Genomic DNA, 18,287 nt, shown 5'->3' with positions numbered 1-18,287 from the left:
TCGTCTAGGTAACAAAGGAGTCTAACAGACTCCTTTCCTGAGGGAAGCGGCCAGAGCCGCCAACACCTTGGAAAGGTACGGGGGGCGGAGGAAAGCCCAAAGGGCAAAGCCCTGTATTGATAGTGGACCCCCCCCGTAACAAAATCTTAAATACCATCTATGGGAAGGGAGGATAGGGATGTGCAAATAGGCCTCAGTAAGGTCTATTGAAGAGAGGAGATCGCCCCTCCTAACACCGTCAAGGATAGATTTCAAAGATTGTATCTTAAATTTTTGGTACATGACATACCGATTTAATCATTTTAGGTCCAGAATGGGTCTCCACCCCCCCCCCCCCAAGGACTTAGGCACCAGAAAAACCCGGGAATAGAATCCCGTCCCTTTTTGATTGGGAGGAACAAGTTGGATAGCCCTGATCGCAAGGAGATGCTGAACCGCAGCGTCCATAAGCGCTCTCTTTTCAGAATTACGAGAAAGCGGGCAGCAAACAAAGGTGCTGGGGGGGGGAGGGAAAGAAATTCAATGGCCAACCCAGATCGTAAGGTGGCCAGGACCCATTTGTCAGAAGTGGACTTCTCCCAAGCGGCGGCGAAGAGGGCCAATCTGCCACCAATGGGAGGGCCGGAGATGCAATTACCGCCGGCGGCAGTAGGAACGACCTCCTCCCCCTCGAAAGGGCCATTTGGAAACAAAGGACTTGCCCCAGAGAGACCTATACTGGGAACCCTGTTGCCTGCCAAAATTATTAAATGGCCGAGGGGAAGAGAATGAAGAAGACCCCGCGATGTCAGCACCTCGAAATTGGGAACGAGGAGCATACGGTGAGAAGCGAGACTCCCCCCTACGATACACCGCTACCAACACCTTCTTCTTGTCCCTGGTCTCAGTAAGGAAAGGGTCTAAAGCATCACCAAACAAGCGGGACCCCCTGAAAGGAACAGAGGCCAGACGCCACTTATGCCTGGCGTCTGCCTGCCAGTAGCGGAGCCAGACTAAACAGCGAGCTGTAACGATGGAGGCCAGAGCCTTGGAGGCAAATCGAGTGGCGTTCAGAGTGCAGTCTGCAGAGAATTGTAAGGCTGTCACAATTTTGTTCAGGTCCTGTCTGGCTCACGAGTCCTCCGGAGGCAACTTGTCTTGCAGTTGCTGCAACCATAAGAGGGTGATGCGGTTGAAGAAGGATGCCGTGGTTGCCGCTCTGATCGCCCAAGCGGATCATTTGGTGCGCCCTCTGAAGAACCAAGTCCGATCGCCACTCGTCAGGCCGAAGGCCCTCGTCCAGATCCCCCGGAATATTGGCGTTGTGCAACAATGCAGCTACAGGAGCATCCACAGAAGGGATTTGAAGAAGAGAATCTAGCTCCTCAGCCACGTGAAAGTTCTTACGATCATTAGAGGAAGGGAGCGGCGCAGACCCTGGAGAAGACCACTGTCTTTTCACCACATCCAAGAAGAGAGGAGGGGTAGGAATCGAAGTCACCGGTCTTGAAGGTTCCACAAACATAGGGTCCAAGCCTCCAGAAGAAGAGGCAGGTACCGGATCAGCATTAGGTGAAGACAAACAGGCTGTATTAACGGCCTTGAAAAGTAAAGACTTAAACAACAATTGCGGGAAGAGGCTGGTAAAGGCCGGTTGATCCGGTGGAAGATTCTCATCCTCCGACAAACCGGAATCGCTGTACTCAGCTTCTGTCAGAACCGATGGGCGGCTCGAGTGAGAGCATGTAGGAGAGTTGGGTGCCCGGGCCGACTGTGCACACCCCTGGACCTCCCGCTCCGGAGAGACCGAAGAGGCTGACCGCGCCGAACCATGTCGACTAGGAGGGTGAAGCCCTGCAGCCAGGGTCTTTTGCACCACGGCCTCAATAAGCTGTTGGAATTGCTCCGGAAGGAGTTGACAAGTCACAGCTGCAGACGGAGGGATAACCAGAGGCGGCATGGTAGTAGAGTCCTGAACAACCGCCAGACCGGAAGGTTCAAGATGAGGTGAAGAGCCTGAGCCCCACAAGTCAGCAGTTGAAATAGCCACCGGACAGTCCTGAAGTGACAACTGGTCAGGCTTAACCGGGCAAGGAACAGTCGAAGGAACTAAATCTCCAACAACAACTGGAGATTGGGGATCCGTTGAGGCAAGGTTAGCGCTAGCCTTGGCACACAGTTTGGTTAAGACATTGTCCCTCTGTTTCTCAGCCTTTGAAGAAACAACATGATGGCCATGGGACTTGTGGTGGGAGCGTGACGAATACAAAGCTGGGGATGGCTCCCTGGAGACCTCCCGGGCAAGAGGTTGGATAGCAGACAAGGTGTCTGATTGACCAGAATCATGAGCACCGGCCCTCCAACCGTGCTTGGACTTTGCCACGGCTTTTGGCATCAGGGCGGCAATCAGACCTCTGTAATTGGCAAACAGGGTAAGTCCAGCAAGAAAGAGGTCAGGCAATAATGGGAGCGCAGAAAACTCCACCAATCAGAAGCCACTGGAGATAGGAAAAAACCTCCAATGTCAAACGGGAGCGCAAAGACTCCACAAAATAGCCACTGATGCCCAGGGGTGAGCCAATAAAATGGCGGCCACAAAGGAGCGCAGGAAGGAGAGACTCCAAATATACACACCGCTCCAAAGGGGGAGCGTGAAACTCCACTCACAAGGGAGGACTGTTGACAGCAATGAGGAAGCCCCAGCCGCTCCAAGAAAAAAAGGTCCCAACAGCCACTGGAAGTCAATAACGGGAGCGTGAAACTTCACTATCAAACTTGGCAAAGCGCTGCGTGTTACTGAAGTTCAGAAGAACAAGCAGCTGCAGAGAGGGCTGATGAAAGGACGAGCTCAGTAGGGAATCCGACGAAGAATCGTTGACAGATAAATCTAAATAGGCTCGCTTTTCAGGAGAAATGTCCAAATGCAGCCGAAATAGTGCTCTGGTGTGAAAGTCAATTTAAAATGGCTGCCGCTCCAAAGGCGCAAAATATCTCGTAAATTGATAGATCAGGAGCTAGAAGCGCGCCGAGCTGCAACGAGCTAGAAAGGGGCTTGGTAAGCCCACCACCGTAATAACAAGCACTGCAGCTGAGAAGCCGCCCTCCACGAAGGAGGCAGGCAGGAAAGCACTCCCAGCCACCAGGAACAGCCAGCAACCGGGAGAAGGTCCAAACCGAATCATAACACTCACAACGAAGTCAGACAGTCCGAAGTCAGCCAAAAAGGTTAATGAAGAATTTGTAGTCAAGGAAATCCGAGTCAAACACCAAAAAATCAAGCCGCAGAATGAATAACAGGTAGAAGTAAGCACAGAGCTAAAGACCCACACGCCCGTCCAACTGAAGGACTGAGTCAAAAGCTGATCTGCCCAACAACAAGGGCGGGATTTAGGCTTATTGACAGACTCAGTCCTTTAGCTGATTGGGCGAGTACTACCCACACTGGCTGCTGTCTCCACCCACAATGGAGAATAGTCTCAAAATATTGATGCCGGAGGAAGGATAGCTCTGCTAATAGCGGAACTGATGACTGCAGCAAAAGAGGAGCTGGCAAACAGATTGGTGCCTCCTAATTCTTCTCTGGATAACGGGGAGGAGTTGGGATCACCACACACACTCCATACAAGGCTTCCCTTGGGGAAACCATAAAACAGTGGTCTTTGGTAGGTTTTACAATTTTGGAAGCAGAAGGAGGTTAGCTTTGCCCAAGCTTCAGTTCAGAGCTTTCAAACAGACATCAGGTTCATTTACTTCTTTTCCTAATCACTTTTGGAAACTGCTTCTTCACTACTCTTTGGATATTAAGAACCTTCAGAATGACAAGTTTTCTTACACCAGGTGATTCTCCTTCAATCCTGAGTGACATTTAAGGACTTTAAAAAAATTCATTTTGAAATAAAACAGCAAAAAATATTCTTGGAATATTGATTTTGGAAAGTTAAAAATGGACTAAGGAGCCAGGTGGATTGGAAATAAGATTTTGAAATTAATTATAAGAATCCTTCCAGGGTTCTTTAAAATCCTATTAAAATATATATGAAGATTTTGAATCTAAGTATAAGAAATTGATTAGAGAAAAACAGTATAAAAGGACTTTGAATGTTGGACACTAGAGGCAACCAGAAAAAAAACTAAAGATTATAAATTAAAGAAGAGATCCACTAATGGAGAATGGAGAAAAGTATTTTAACTTTGAAAGAAGCCAGTTAACAGCTGTTTTACCCTGTTCTAGAAAGGAGTTTTTGTTCAAGTATTGCAGTGAAATAAAGTTCCCCCCCAAGACGTGCGTTATCATTAGTCTTTAAATCCTACTCTTCAATGCTACTACCATCAATGTTCAAAATCTGCCAATTATTAATGTATCAGTTAATTTAATATATTTTTGTGTCATCTCACATAAACAAGTAATACACTTGAATACTTTACATGAGCTATATTCATTAAAAGATGGGAAAAGAAGAAAAATAAAAAAAGCAATCCTATTCATCCAGATATATTTATCACTGATACGATCCCGAATTTCCATTGAGAAAGTTAACTCTACAAGCTCTCTAAAATGATGCACATATTCTTGCTAAAGTTATATCCCATTTTAAACAAAGAATCCCTACTGGTTCTCACAATCAAGGTATCACCTATGTGTATTTCCACATTGTTACAGTTCTTCTTCAATTTATTAGCTGAGCTTTATTACTTATATAAATTTACATATATAATAGATACATAAATATAAAATTACTTATAGAATATATATGTAAATATTAACCGTATATATTAGTTTTACACCCCATAATTTAGTTTAGACAACTTTTAGTTCAGAATATGCATAGCTTCTCTCGACTGACATTACAGAGTTGAATGTCACTGGTATATTAAAAACATCTTGCCCCCTCTCTCAAATTGTCATTTGCCCTCAAGAACTTCAATTAAATATTAAACTGCAATAGTAACAAAGTACAAGTATCTACTCCAAAACTGCCAGTATGCTGCAAGCAGGAATTATATTAGTGACTTCATCTTCCAATTTAGGAAATAATCTAGAATGCTATTATCAACAAAATCAAAAGCATCTAAAGCATTGACAGCACTCTGAGACTTTCCCAAAGAAGATCATTCATTGATGAGATTAAGATTAACTATGTTCCAAGTCTGAAAAGGGCTGAGAGAAGGGGCGTTGGTCCTACCTGAGACGCACCTTCTTTCAAGAACTTCAGCAATTATAGACACCTTACTCCCAAAGTAGTATCTATGACTTCCCAACAATCAGCTACTCCTCTATGACCAAGGATACAGACAGGAACTAATAGCATTTTTTGAACTATGTTCCTTGCCAAACAACTTAGTTCCTGTGAACAACCCTATTAATTTCTACGTGGCACTGCTGGTCCTCTTACTTAAGGAAAAAAGTGTTCATATATTACACATCTGCTTATTCCAATACAGACAGTCCTTGATTTACAACCAATTGTTCAGAGACTGTTTGAAATTATGAAGGTACTAAATGAAGGCACTTATGACCTGTACTTGAAGCTGTGGCAGTGCCCCTGTAATCATGTAATCAAAACTTGGCCACTTGCAAGCCCATCTGCACTTATCTCGTATGGGATAAGTCATCCGCTTATCTGCCCCATCTATGCTATTTTGGCCACCTGTTGCCCTGCACTCTGCTGTCCCAGCTCACCTTCGCCATTTTCTTGCTCGTACTGCTAATGAGGCGCATCCAGCTGGCTAGAGAGGGAAGAGACGAAAGCAGTCCTTGAGCCATAGCATCCCTTTGCAAAGAGTTCAAGGGCAGGGATGATCCGGCTTCACTCTGAAAAAGGGACTAAAAGGCTGCATTGGGCTCTCCCCCCCCCCAATTTAGGGAAAAGCAACTGCCCCACCCAGGAATCTCTGAAAGGGGTGTTTCTTTGCAAATAGCTCCTGGATTGGCTGGGGCTCCAAAAGGGGGGAGGAAGCGGAAAGCAGCCTTCCCCCCTCCCCCAACAATGGAAGGCCAGTCCCTATCCATCCAGGAGCTGTTGGCAAAGGAAGTGCTACATGTAAAGAGGTACTGGGTGGGGTTGGGGTTGACTTTGTGCTGAGAAAAAGGAAAGAAAAGCCAAAAGCAACCTCTCCTCCAGCCCCCTTTTCATAGTGTGAGGCTAGACCCAGGCAGGTACAAGAAGGTGAGGTGAGATGGTAAAATGCAAGATGGCAAGCGTCTCAGAGTGCAGGGTGGCAAGGATGACATGGACTGAGCTGGGGAGGTTACAGTTTCCAGACTGTGGCAAGCAGCTTGTGGAGCCATGTGTTTCTGGGGTTGCTTATTACCTTGCAAGACGAAGGGCAGGGCAGCCAAAAGAGCAGAGATGGAGTAGAGATAGATGGGCTGGGGGTGGTGTTGGAAGCAATCCCTTACCTTATTGAGGCTTGGGGCTGGGATGGACCAAGCTCATAATGGCTTGAATTGGGATGAGTCCTTGGTTAATGATTGGTAAAATTTCCTTAATGATGGCAACAGGGACTACTGGGATTGTGGTCACTAAGTGATGCAATCATATGACATCCAGTGTTATGACTGCCATCGCTTGGCAACCAAAATTCTGGTCCCATTTGTGTTCGTAAGTTGAGGACTATCTGTACTTTGTGAATTTTGTTTGCTTTTACTGAAACAGTCTAATAGTTGGATTCACAGAAATCCAACTTTAAATCCACATTTGAAATCCAACACATAGTACAAAGTATTAAAACGAATCCACACACCAGATATAACTGTGTTGTTACTCTTACCTGCCTGTCTAAATATAAATATCTAAATATATACATATATAACAAATATGAGAAAGTAATGGAGTTTTGATTGAACATGATGTACTGACAATTGTAGAAACCACATAAATGCCTGTGTTTACTCTGATATTAATTTATTTAAAGAATGAGTTGTAATAATTGGTAAAGATTCTTGATCAAAACTTGGCAAATTCCTTTAATTAAAAATTCAGCTCCTTTTGCATTTAGCCAGAAAACAGAGCATTCACTCCTGAACTGTTCATATATATGAAAATGTTTGATAAAAAAATAAAATAAAACAATTCATGAAAAAATGGGATAGCAACACACTTTTTTTATACGTTGCTATAATTTTAAATTCAATTTCTTCAGAGAATTTTAAATGTCAACTGAATTATATGAATTTTTTCAAGTCTGATGAGGAAAATGTAGATAGACAGACTTGAAGTTACATCTGTAACAAACATACCTGTCCCAGTCAAAAGTCCAGCACTCTTCTTTCGTGCATAAGCGCGTAAGTGGTTGGACAGGCTAACAGCACTTGTAAACGCCGTATTGCAATGCACACACGTTCTAAGCTTCACAGGTATACCTATCATTCAAAAGAAAACTATAATCCAGTTCTCTCTTTAAAAATGAAACTCTCAACTTGTTTTGAAAAACCCTGGATTAAAAATTGTTTTAAGAATGTTCAGTGCGTCAGTGCAATTGTTTCATAAGGAAGGACTAGCTCATGGTTATTATTTACTTATCTGGCACAAAACATCCTTTTGGGTAAGAAAAATGAAATGCATGATTTGAATCCCTAAACTTTGCTGACTTTAACAACTATTATCACTTTGCTGCTGATTTTCGCATTACACAGATTCCTTTCCTAACTCCAAAATACAATTCTGCAATTTGAATAGGCACAGTTCTGTTAAGAAGTTTGAAAGCTTGCAATGTTCCCAATAAAGAGAATTAGAAAGTCTAGTTGACAAAGTGGTAATTAAAGTGTTTTACCCACAAGACTGTAAAAGGCTCAATACTAAATTAGGTTGCTGATGAGGGCTTGGAGAAAAAGGTGGTAAAACACACCACTGCACAGCTGTTAGACAAAACATTTCGTTCGGTGCATTTTATCTTCATTACTCTGAATGCGCAATCAATAATGAAAGTTAATGATTTGTAGTTTTTGCTAAAATCTTTGTGCTAAATAAATGATCAACAAACATCTTAGTTATCACAGAAAAAAACACATAGTGAAGCAATACCAAACTACATCAGGAAAAAAAAACACTGCCAATGGGTTCTTAACTGTATTTCCATGCACATATAAAAGTTTAGTCAACACTGTCAAAAAAAATTTTTCACATTATTTACATTTCAGTATGTTAGAAAAAATTTGGTGCTTTTAAGATTTCATTTTTAGATGTATGCAACACAAAAACTAATTTTCATGAATTTAAACATTACTGCTCAAAATCAGGGTTACAAAGGTTTTAATAACTAAGTAGCAGTATAAATTAACAATCAAATCCTATATTAATTGGAATTAAAAGTTCTTTTAATAACAGTTGGTATTATGCAATTTCTTTCATTATTTTTGATTGAAACCTAGAGGATAATCAGTATTAGGCAGCATAACACAAATATCAAATACATTATTTTTAGCCAACTATTGTCTGACAGGCTTTATTGAGCTCCTACCTCTTATTTTAAAGCACTTCATTGCATTATTCATGCATTTCATATTACTCATCTTTTCAGTCCCTTGTACTTAGTTAATAGAGGTTTTCCTGTAAAGCTACGTTATCTACGTAGGTAAAAGTAAAAGCATAATCAGCAGTCTCATGTACTGTACCTGGTGACTTACTATATAATTTCAGACTGCAAGTAGAGAATCAAACACTTGAATGCTTTCCCATTTAAGACACATCATTTTAATTGTAACAAGTTTTATATGAGGATGCATTTAATCCATATAAACATTAGACATAAGCAGATCCTTCAAAGAGGACTCTTCACATCACTCTTCCAACATACTCTATTGGATCCAGAATATGACAGTACCCACATGCTCATAAAACCCCAAGAGAGTGTCAAGCTGCTGACTTCAGTCTTTGAGCGATGTAGCTTTTCGTAATTTCATGCCACAAATCCAGAGAGGCAGTTTGGTCACTGAAAGATCTGCACAGGCCTAATAAACATTTGGTTCACTACATGCAATCTGTAGCGGTACAACAAGCAAATCACATGAATCTACTGATCATGTAATATCTTCCAGTGACAGTCTGATTGTTGCATCATACTGCTATTGAAAGACCCATAAAACAACATCCTGCATTTTCGCCGCAATTACAAAATAATTACTCAAACTAGAGCAAGATATTATTGTAGCTGGAATACACATCATGCAGACATCTTGGCAAAGAACTCCAGCATAATCTCTGACAACTATGATTGAAAGACATATTTAAGAAGAGCATTCTGAAACTATACTAAGGACCCTGAAATAAAGACTGAAATTACTGACTGAATTTCTAGAGAATCTTCATTCAAAAGACAGTCTGAGATTTTGTATCAGAAACCTGATGGTAAACAGAGCTATCGCTACCACAGATGCCTTCCTACCGTTTCCCCAAAAATAAGACCCAACCGGAAAATAAGTCCTAGCATGATTTTTCAGGATGCTTGTAATTTAAGCCCTACCCCCAAAATAAGCCCCAGTTAAAATTGTCAGCCAGATGGGTGCATTTAGTACCGTATTTCCCCCAAAATAAGACCTAACCAGAAAATAAGCCCTAATGCGTCTTTTAGAGCAAAAATTAATATAAGACCCAGTCTTATTTTCGGGGAAACACGGTAGGATACATATATCCTACCAATAGCTCACATATAACCACACATCATCCATTTAACCAATCAGGCATATATTAATTTAAGGGAAATGCTGACATTTTTTACTACAGATAACGAAACAACGATGTCTCAGCTATTTTCAGTTATTTGACTGTCAATACATTTTATCAAATTATTAATTATCATGTATTCTTTCTATCAAATATAACAATAAACATAAAACAAAGAATTAAGAAGATGTTCACATGTACCTATTTCAATTATCCCTTGGCAACTACAAAGCAAAATTGTTTTCTATTCAAAACTTGGCCTGCACGTTCAAAATATAGGTAATTTTGGGTAAGAAATTATTTTTTTTCCTGACAAGAACTTTGCAAAAGAAAAAGTTTAAATAAGAATTGATTTTGGAATAAAGAAATACATATAGACACAAACATATGTATCAACACAGATTTCAATTATAATCTAATAGAACAGCAGTTACAAAAACAATATCTTACCTGACTGTACAGTCAAATCCATTTTTTGTGGTTGGTACATCAAAGGACCATCTTCATCTAATGGAAGAACACATTTTTGAACAAACCTCTTTCTTGCGGTTTGATTATGAATCTTTTGAGGGGAGATATCAAAATTTCTTTCTTCTCCCATCCTTTTATTTTTCAAGAGTTCTATCAGTGTAAGTGACTGGGTTTTTTTTTCATCATGCAGTAATGATTTTGCTTCATCATATTCATTGAGGCAATTCAGCCTTTCCTCCTCTGATGCAGACACCGATATATCTTCAGTCTTTAGGCCATTGCGGTATGCTTCAAGAGGTATAACATTTTGAGACAAAAAGTCATCATTTGATGAAAGTTTCTGAGCAACAAATGGTCTGGGAATAACACGACGACTGTTCAATGCCTTAAGGATTTTTTCATATTTTTCTTCATTTTGCATCATTTCATTGAGAACACAGATTGGAGATTTATGCGCATCCCATTTGGTTTTACCAAGCCTTTTTAGGTGTCCTCGCACATGATTAGATAATCCAATTTTAGTGTCAAACCAACCTCCGCAGAGCTGGCATGTGTGTTCTGTAGAACTTTCAGATTTCTCAATTGCTACAAAGAAAAATGAATGATTTATCCATTTGCCAGACATTAGGATGCAGCTTACTTAAAACATACACGTTAAAACATTCAAACAAGAGAACAAATAAAAAAGTAGTCAGGATACTATAAAATGAGGTAATATTCATGTTAGTCTATATTTCTTGTATGCTGAAAACCTGAAGAAAAATCTTACCTTTTCTAACTCGTTTCACTGGGGTACCCGTCACAGTTCTTTTGAAATGCTGCATTTTGTCACTTGTAGCTATCTGCTCAGGTGAGACAACATGGCGTGCCTCATAACTTAACCCAGCTCTGTGAAGATGTCCACGGACATGATTAGACAATCCAACACCAGTTTCAAAAGTTGCTGGACAGTATGGACAGTTTTTTTTCTCAAGTGATAAATCAGTCCAGTGAAAAACGGAATTATGCTTTGGCAATGTTGTACCTATGTTTTCCAAATGATGATGATCTTGGAAATCATGCAGATAATTGTTACCTTCTCCATCTTCATAATATTCAAAATAAAATCCATCATTTTGTTCATATCTAAGAGACGATTTACCACCACCTTCTTCTTCCATTTTACCTTTAAATAAAGGGAACAGGTTTACATGGTCCTGATTAATATCACTGTAAGAGCCATCCTCCACAGACCGTGTAGTGTAATCACACAGTTCAACATTATCCCATGAACTTTCATCGTCCGTTTCATAGCTGTCTTTTTTCCCAGCAAGTTTCTGCAAAACAACAACAGTCATTTTATGTAGAATGCCTGGAAAACTGTCCAAATCATCTCCTGCTACAGATCCTCCCCTTTTGGGTCTTTTAATCAATTTTTTTTTTTACAGTAACATGCTTATTTTTTATACTCTTCGTCTTTTTTCATCACAGTTAAGCGAATCCACAATAAACCTTATTTTAAGAATTATTTTAAGACAATAAAGGTAACAACCTGACAGATCTTGTAGCATCCCCTTTTAAGTGTAAAAAAAAAAGACCGCTAGATTTCACAATCCTAGATATGCCTATGTGTGTGTGTGTATGTATGTATGCGTATGTGTGTATATATGTATTTATATATATACCCAAACACATACATGCATAGTTTTTAGATTTCCTGCATGATGTAAATCTTTAGGATTTGGGTCACTACTATTTCTATTCAAAATAAACCTGTCTGCAGAGCTTTGACTATACACACTTACAGCTGACTGTGCAACGCTTTTCCGAGCCTTCTGTATCCTGGAGGGTCTCTTGTGGAGTTTTGCAAAGTGACTTGTCTGGAATGCAGAGCCAAATGGTCGTTTCAGATCTTGTTTTAAAACAGAAGTCTTTGGAAAGGCAGATGCTTGCTTGATTAAATGTTTAGTCCTGCTACCAAAATTTAAAGCTTCCTCTATTCCGAGCCTTTTTCTTTTATCTAATCTCAGGCGACTGCCAAAGGGATCTATGCAAGCTGATGGATGCAAATATTCCACATGTTTTTTTAAAATGCTTCGGGCTGATGTAGTAAAAGGACACATTTTACACATATAGTCAACTGTCTTTTTTGAGGATTCCATATAGGAATCTTTCACTAATGCCTTTTTGTGTGTTTTTCTCTGGGTAATGTCTGTAGTGATCATTGCACATTTCACTACTGCCCCATGAGCAAGCCCTCGATGGCATTCAAGTTCATTCTCTGTCACAGCCATAAAGTTACATTCTTCACAGCAGTAGTATCTTTTATCTTTTTCATGGGTTTTAGCATGCTGCACAAAGGTTTTGGGACAATTGGTACCAAACACACATTGTGGACACTGTAACCGTGCACTCCTACCCTCATCCTGAAGTTCTTTTAATTCACGAATTTCCTCCATCAATTTCTGTCTTCTTTCCTGATGAATTATCATATGTTTAAGAAGGGAATTGCGATCTCTAAAGGTCCGGCCACATTCCCTACATGCATAAGGCCTCGAAACATTTAAATGACGAAAGTGCCTGTTGCCATCCAAGTGATACATCATGTGCCTGTGCAGATGCTTTTTTTCCCTAAAATTCACATTGCACTTTGTACAGGGATAAAAAGATGGCTCATCAGAAATGAAATTAGATGGTGATTCCAAATCATCTTGTTCACATTTGTTCAATAAAGTATTAGAAAGAAAAGTGCTACTGTGAACAGGGGAAATATCATCTACACACTTATTACTTGGATTATAAATCAGTTGCTGGATGGCATCCACAACTTCCAATTCCTCATCTGTAGATTCAGGCTTTACTCTTGCTAATGAATATTTTTGTGATTCTATTACTTGTACATTCTCACTCTGCTCCAAAAACTCAATATCTACTGATTCAGAATTGTCAGGAATATAATTGGATTCGTTAAAACAGTCCTCAGTATAGCGAGTTATTTTGCTAACATCCATCTTTCTTTTTCTCCTTTTCTGTATGCCAACTTTAGGTTGAATTGGTGGCTCTTCTACCGTTTCTTCATTTGTCATAAGGAATTCTATGTATTCTTTCTGTGGATCCCAGCTTACATCACTTTCTGATCTGAAGTCACCTGCAGCTGAGGAAATCCCTGTTAGTGATTTGCTACCATCATCTTTTCCTAATGAATTTCTGTTATCCTCACTCACATCTACTTGGCTTACTAAAGTGCTATCTGATTTTATGCTTTTTCCTATTGATGGCTCTACATCACAAGCAACTGAAGCAGAGGGAGGTAGATTTTTCATGGAATGTGATAGGTTCTTAGCATGTGCTGCTTCAGGTAACAAGAACAAAACCGGACTTGAATTTTGGGCTGATGGTTTTGTGGGAAGTTGAAGATCAGGTACCACTGTGACAGATGAAGAAGAATCTGTTTGATGACCCACAGCTTGTGCATTAGTTAATGAAATGCTGCCTTGTTTCATAATGGAAATCTTAGTTAAACTGGAGTGTGGAACTGGTCCATTAACAGAAGTTTCTGTAGGCAGAACAAAATTTTCACTAGAAACAGCAGGAGCCCCAGTATGTATAAATATAGATGTCTGGCCCCCACTTAAGGCGTTTTCAGACTTGTCTGTTGATAGATCTTCAGGCAAAGTCAATGTATTATTCTGAAATGATGTTTCACTCTCTTCTAATTTGGGAATGCCACACTTCTCAGAGATGAAATTACTGTCATCTAGCAGTTCTTTAGCACCAATGATCTCAGTGTTGATTTCTGCCTCATCCATACTGCTGACATTCTCTGTCCATTAAGCACTTTTACTCTAAAGTAAAAAAATAAAAAGATCCATATTAGAATGCACATTAGCATAACAATAGTTTTAAGATTAAACATGATAGTTCAAAAATATCATGTCACTGAAAATCACACATACAAAAACATACTACCATAGTAATGAAGAGATTAATAACTTCAGAAGTGTACCTAGTTCCAAAATTTAAATTCAATGTAGAATTATAGAGCAGACATGCACAAATCATTCAAGAGAGATGCATTGAGATGTACACAAAGCTTCATGTACTACATATGCACTTTGTCTGGAAGTATTTCTTCAGATGGATTTCACTCTTATTACAGATATTCCACAAATTAAAATCAAGGAAGATTTTATGTTTAACAGAATAAAACACCATATTATAATATACATAGTTGAGTAGCAAAGCATCATTCATTTTATATAATGAGTGCACCACATATTTTCATCAAAACAATACTTTTAACAGTATTGTTAAAAAAATAAAAATATTTTTTATTCACAGTATTGTGAAAAAAAATAAAAATAAAGATCACAAATAAAGATGAAGTTCGACAAACACTTCTACATAAGATGATCATTTCTAGTCAACCGTCTACCTTACAATCATCCTAGTACTCATGTATGTAATCATATTTGTAAGCCCATTATGTCAATATAAGAGATTAGATTTTTTAAAAAACTGTAAAATCAGCTAAAGTGCTTACCACTTGTAAAATTTCTCAGTATATGAGAAATATCTTGTTGAAATTTCTGCATGTAATAAAGAGTTGAGATTTTAAATGCTAAATTGTACTCTTAAATTATAATTGCCACTGCATATGCAGTAAATCAAGAAACCTTGTCCAATTTAATATTGTAGGCACAATGAACACAATGGAAAAACCAGGAGATAAGAAAATTAAAAGGAATATAAAGGATTTGCACTGTATGTTCTATCAAGGCTACATTATGGATTTATTTTCCCATTCAGAGCTACCATACACATGTAAAAAAAGTTAATTACTAATACAGAGTGAAAAACCTGCAACCTTCCAGATATTGCTGCATTACTAATGTACCAAGGACAAATTGAGCCTTGGTAGTACAGTGGTTTAATGCACCCTGTAATTAACACAGCTGCCTGCAATTTCTGCAGGTTCGAATCTTACCAGGCTCAAGGTTGACTCAGCCTTCCATCCTTTCTAAGGTAGGTTAAATGAGGACCCAGTTTGTGGGGGCAATAAACTGACTTTGTATAAATATACAAAAGGATGAAGGCTATTGCTTAACGCATTGTAAGCCGCCCTGAGTCTCCGGAGAAGGGCGGCATATAAATCAAATTTAAAAAAAAAAAATGTTCATAAGGTTATTCAGAAAAAATAATGTCTAGAGTATTATCAATTTCAATTTAAAATTATATTTGGAGAACATACAGAGAGAGTCCTTGATTTACAATCATTCATTGAAAAACTGTTCAAAGTTATGACAGTCCTGAATAAAATGATTTATGACTGGTCCTCACCCTTACAACCACTGCAATGTCCCAGTGGGCAACTACGTTCAGGCACTTGGCAACCAGGGTATATTTACCAGTTGCAGCATTCATGTGATTGCTACTTATGAGGTCCTCTTAGAGCAGGGGTGTCAAACCTGATCCCATCACAGGCCGCATCAGGAGTTTGTTTGCCCTTTGGGGGCGGGCTGATTTGGGCGTGGCTGATTAGGAGCGTGGCTGGTCCCTGGGCGGCAGGGGCCAGTCCCTCTGTCTTTGGGATGGCTCCACAGGCCAACTCTGCAGCCTGTTGCGGGCCAAATGCAGCCCGTGGATTTGACATGTCTGTCTTAGAGGGCTTCTGACAAGTAAAATCAATGGGGGAAGCCAAGTTTGCTCAATAACTGTGGCAAAAAGCTTGTAAAATCAGGAGGTTCTAGTTCCTATTGTGGCCACACAGACACACAAAGACACGCACACACTACAATACTCAATGACTTATTATTTGAACCAGTCTGCTTCATTCTGCACTAACTATGGAAAAAGGGACTTTGCGTCTACAATTAATATGAAAACTGCTGTGGGAAGCCCTCTCCCCCCTCCTAGAAGGATGAAATATTTTGGGGAATATTAAAAGAGGCAGAATATTATATTTCCCCAAAGGAAAAATGGAGAAACATGTTCCAATCCCAATTTCCTGCATAGTAATACAGCTTCCAGCAGAAATCTTTAGACATGGAGATTTTGGGCCCATTAAGAAATCCTGGCCAATCTATTCATAAACAAAACATCTTCAGCTCCAGGGTGATGGGATTAAGGAAGGACATTATCTTTTAGAACATAATAGGATTAACCTACCATTATTTAGCAAAAGACACAAACCCCTTCATTGCACACTCCTCAGAACATCAAACTTCAAAGTCACAGAAACTTATAAACACCCATCCACTCATTTGATCATCTGTCCCAGAACTGCATGTTGTGGTTCTGTTCATCAATAAACTTTCTTTTCAATCAGCCTCCATTTTACTTCCAGCACCTTTCTCCCAGCTTGGAACTGAACCAGATGGATTTTTCCTTCCAAACCTGCATGGTCTGGCAGAGAAAGGATGCGTTACTAGATTCTTATGTTTATCTTATACAGGTAGTCTTCAGTTAGCAATCACTCATTCAGTGACTTTCTGAAGTCCCTACAGTGCTGAAGAAGATTTACAGATGACTCTTGAAGATGTGGCTGTTGCAGCGCCTCTGCATCCAGATGATCACAATTCGATCACTTGACAACTGTTGCTGTTACAATGCAGTCACATGATCGCCTTTTGCAACTTTCTTTGTGGCTTCTGACAAGCAAAGTCAATGGGGAAGCTGGCAAAAAGTTGCAAAACACAGTCATGTGACATTACACTTAATGACCACACATGATTCGTTTAACAATCGCAACTGGAATTGCTATCCTAAGTAAATTGATTTTGCCTGTACCCATTCATGCCCTCCTCCTCACGCAGATACCTTAAAACCAATCATTTCCCCTTCCTGTATGGTAGGCACAATCCTGCCTAAAAAAGTATGCTATTTTAGCATCCGATAATATAATCGTCTGCGATATGATTTGAAAATGTTTTTAGACAATTGAAAAAAAAACAAATCTAGGAGAGGTTGTAAATAGATTTCAAATCCAATTTGTTAACAGTACATAAGCAATGTCAGAACTATGCTTTAAATCTAGTCTAAAGCTTATCTGATTTCCATATAAAATAAAGCAATACATACGAAAAGATGAAATATCCATTAGATGAATGGATATGGCTCCATTAGATAAAATTGCTTAATATTTTCACTTTTAGAATTCCCTGCAATTTTATAAGTCTACAAAAGAATAAACACTGATTCCTAACAAAGTATGTATTGTGTAATCAGTATAAAAATGACAACAATGCAGCATCCCAACTAGTAAATCTTATGCATAGAAATTTAAAAATGAGAACAAGCTCAGGCAGGAGTAAAATATTGCAAGTAAAATAAAAAATGAAATCTGAAGCATCACATTTCTATTCTTCAAAATGCAAGTAGAGAAATTATTTCAATTTTTAGAATATTTATGCTGTAAAAATATTTGTATTTTCTCCAGCTCATGACATTCACAGACCTAGACAAATATATGCTCAGTCAATTTGAGAAACTATATTAGCTTTTCTCAACAGGAAGCAACGTTGTTAACGAAGTGGTAAATTCAGTGTTAATGAGTGGCTTCACTGTTGCCACCTCTGAGGTAAAACCTTTCATGTTCCATGTTCCACCCATCTGTTCTGGTGTTAGGGGTTCAAAAAAAGAACAGACGCTTCCCATTTAAAACAATTTTATTGGTGCCCCCTGAACAGCAGGGTGATAAACTAAGATTATATTTGCTTCAAAAATAAAATTATCATTTTCAGAATGACTTCAAGAGAATTTTCCTAACTCTGCATGAAGATACCAAGCTGCACTACTAATTCTAATATTATTGTTTTAAGTGCAAAATTGAAAAATACAATGGACAAGGTTATTTTTTTGGATAATTATTCAATTATATTCTGTAAATACTATGTAAAATTTTGTTTACACACAACAAAGCTTGTTCAATTGACATTAAACTGGATAAAGTGTTTTGAAGATTAAACAATTGGATAAAATAGTCAGAAAAAACATCAAGTTAAGAATATAGCTATGCATCACTTTTTTCAATAATCGGTTAATTAATGTATTAAATTCACTGTCCATATATCAAACTATTTTAAACTGTAGTCTTCTTATCAAAATTATTAATTTATACAGAAAGAATGTATTACATCATCCATTTCAAATTGTTGATTTCAGCAATTTAATCCCTTTTACAGGACATTTCCAACA

General features: G+C 39.0%; 1 protein-coding gene across 1 annotated transcript in view; it reads right to left on the bottom strand.

The window, feature by feature from the left end:
• The window catches only part of ZNF644 (zinc finger protein 644), a 29,078-nt gene extending 15,178 nt beyond the window's left edge, over window positions 1-13,900 (bottom strand). The window contains exons 1-3 of the mRNA XM_070939406.1: window positions 11,897-13,900; window positions 10,882-11,428; window positions 10,092-10,697 (exon numbers count right to left, since the gene is read on the bottom strand). Of these exons, the coding sequence (XP_070795507.1) occupies window positions 10,092-10,697; window positions 10,882-11,428; window positions 11,897-13,900 (3,157 nt within the window). The remainder of the gene's footprint in view (window positions 1-10,091; window positions 10,698-10,881; window positions 11,429-11,896) is intronic.
• Window positions 13,901-18,287: the final 4,387 nt, after the last annotated feature.

The sequence above is a fragment of the Pituophis catenifer genome, unplaced genomic scaffold (assembly GCF_029215685.1).
Source record: "Pituophis catenifer annectens isolate HBS135680 unplaced genomic scaffold, rPitCat1.0.hap2 SCAF_3, whole genome shotgun sequence".
In the NCBI taxonomy this organism is placed as follows: Eukaryota; Metazoa; Chordata; class Lepidosauria; order Squamata; family Colubridae; genus Pituophis; species Pituophis catenifer.
This window is presented reverse-complemented; position numbering and strand designations above follow the sequence as displayed.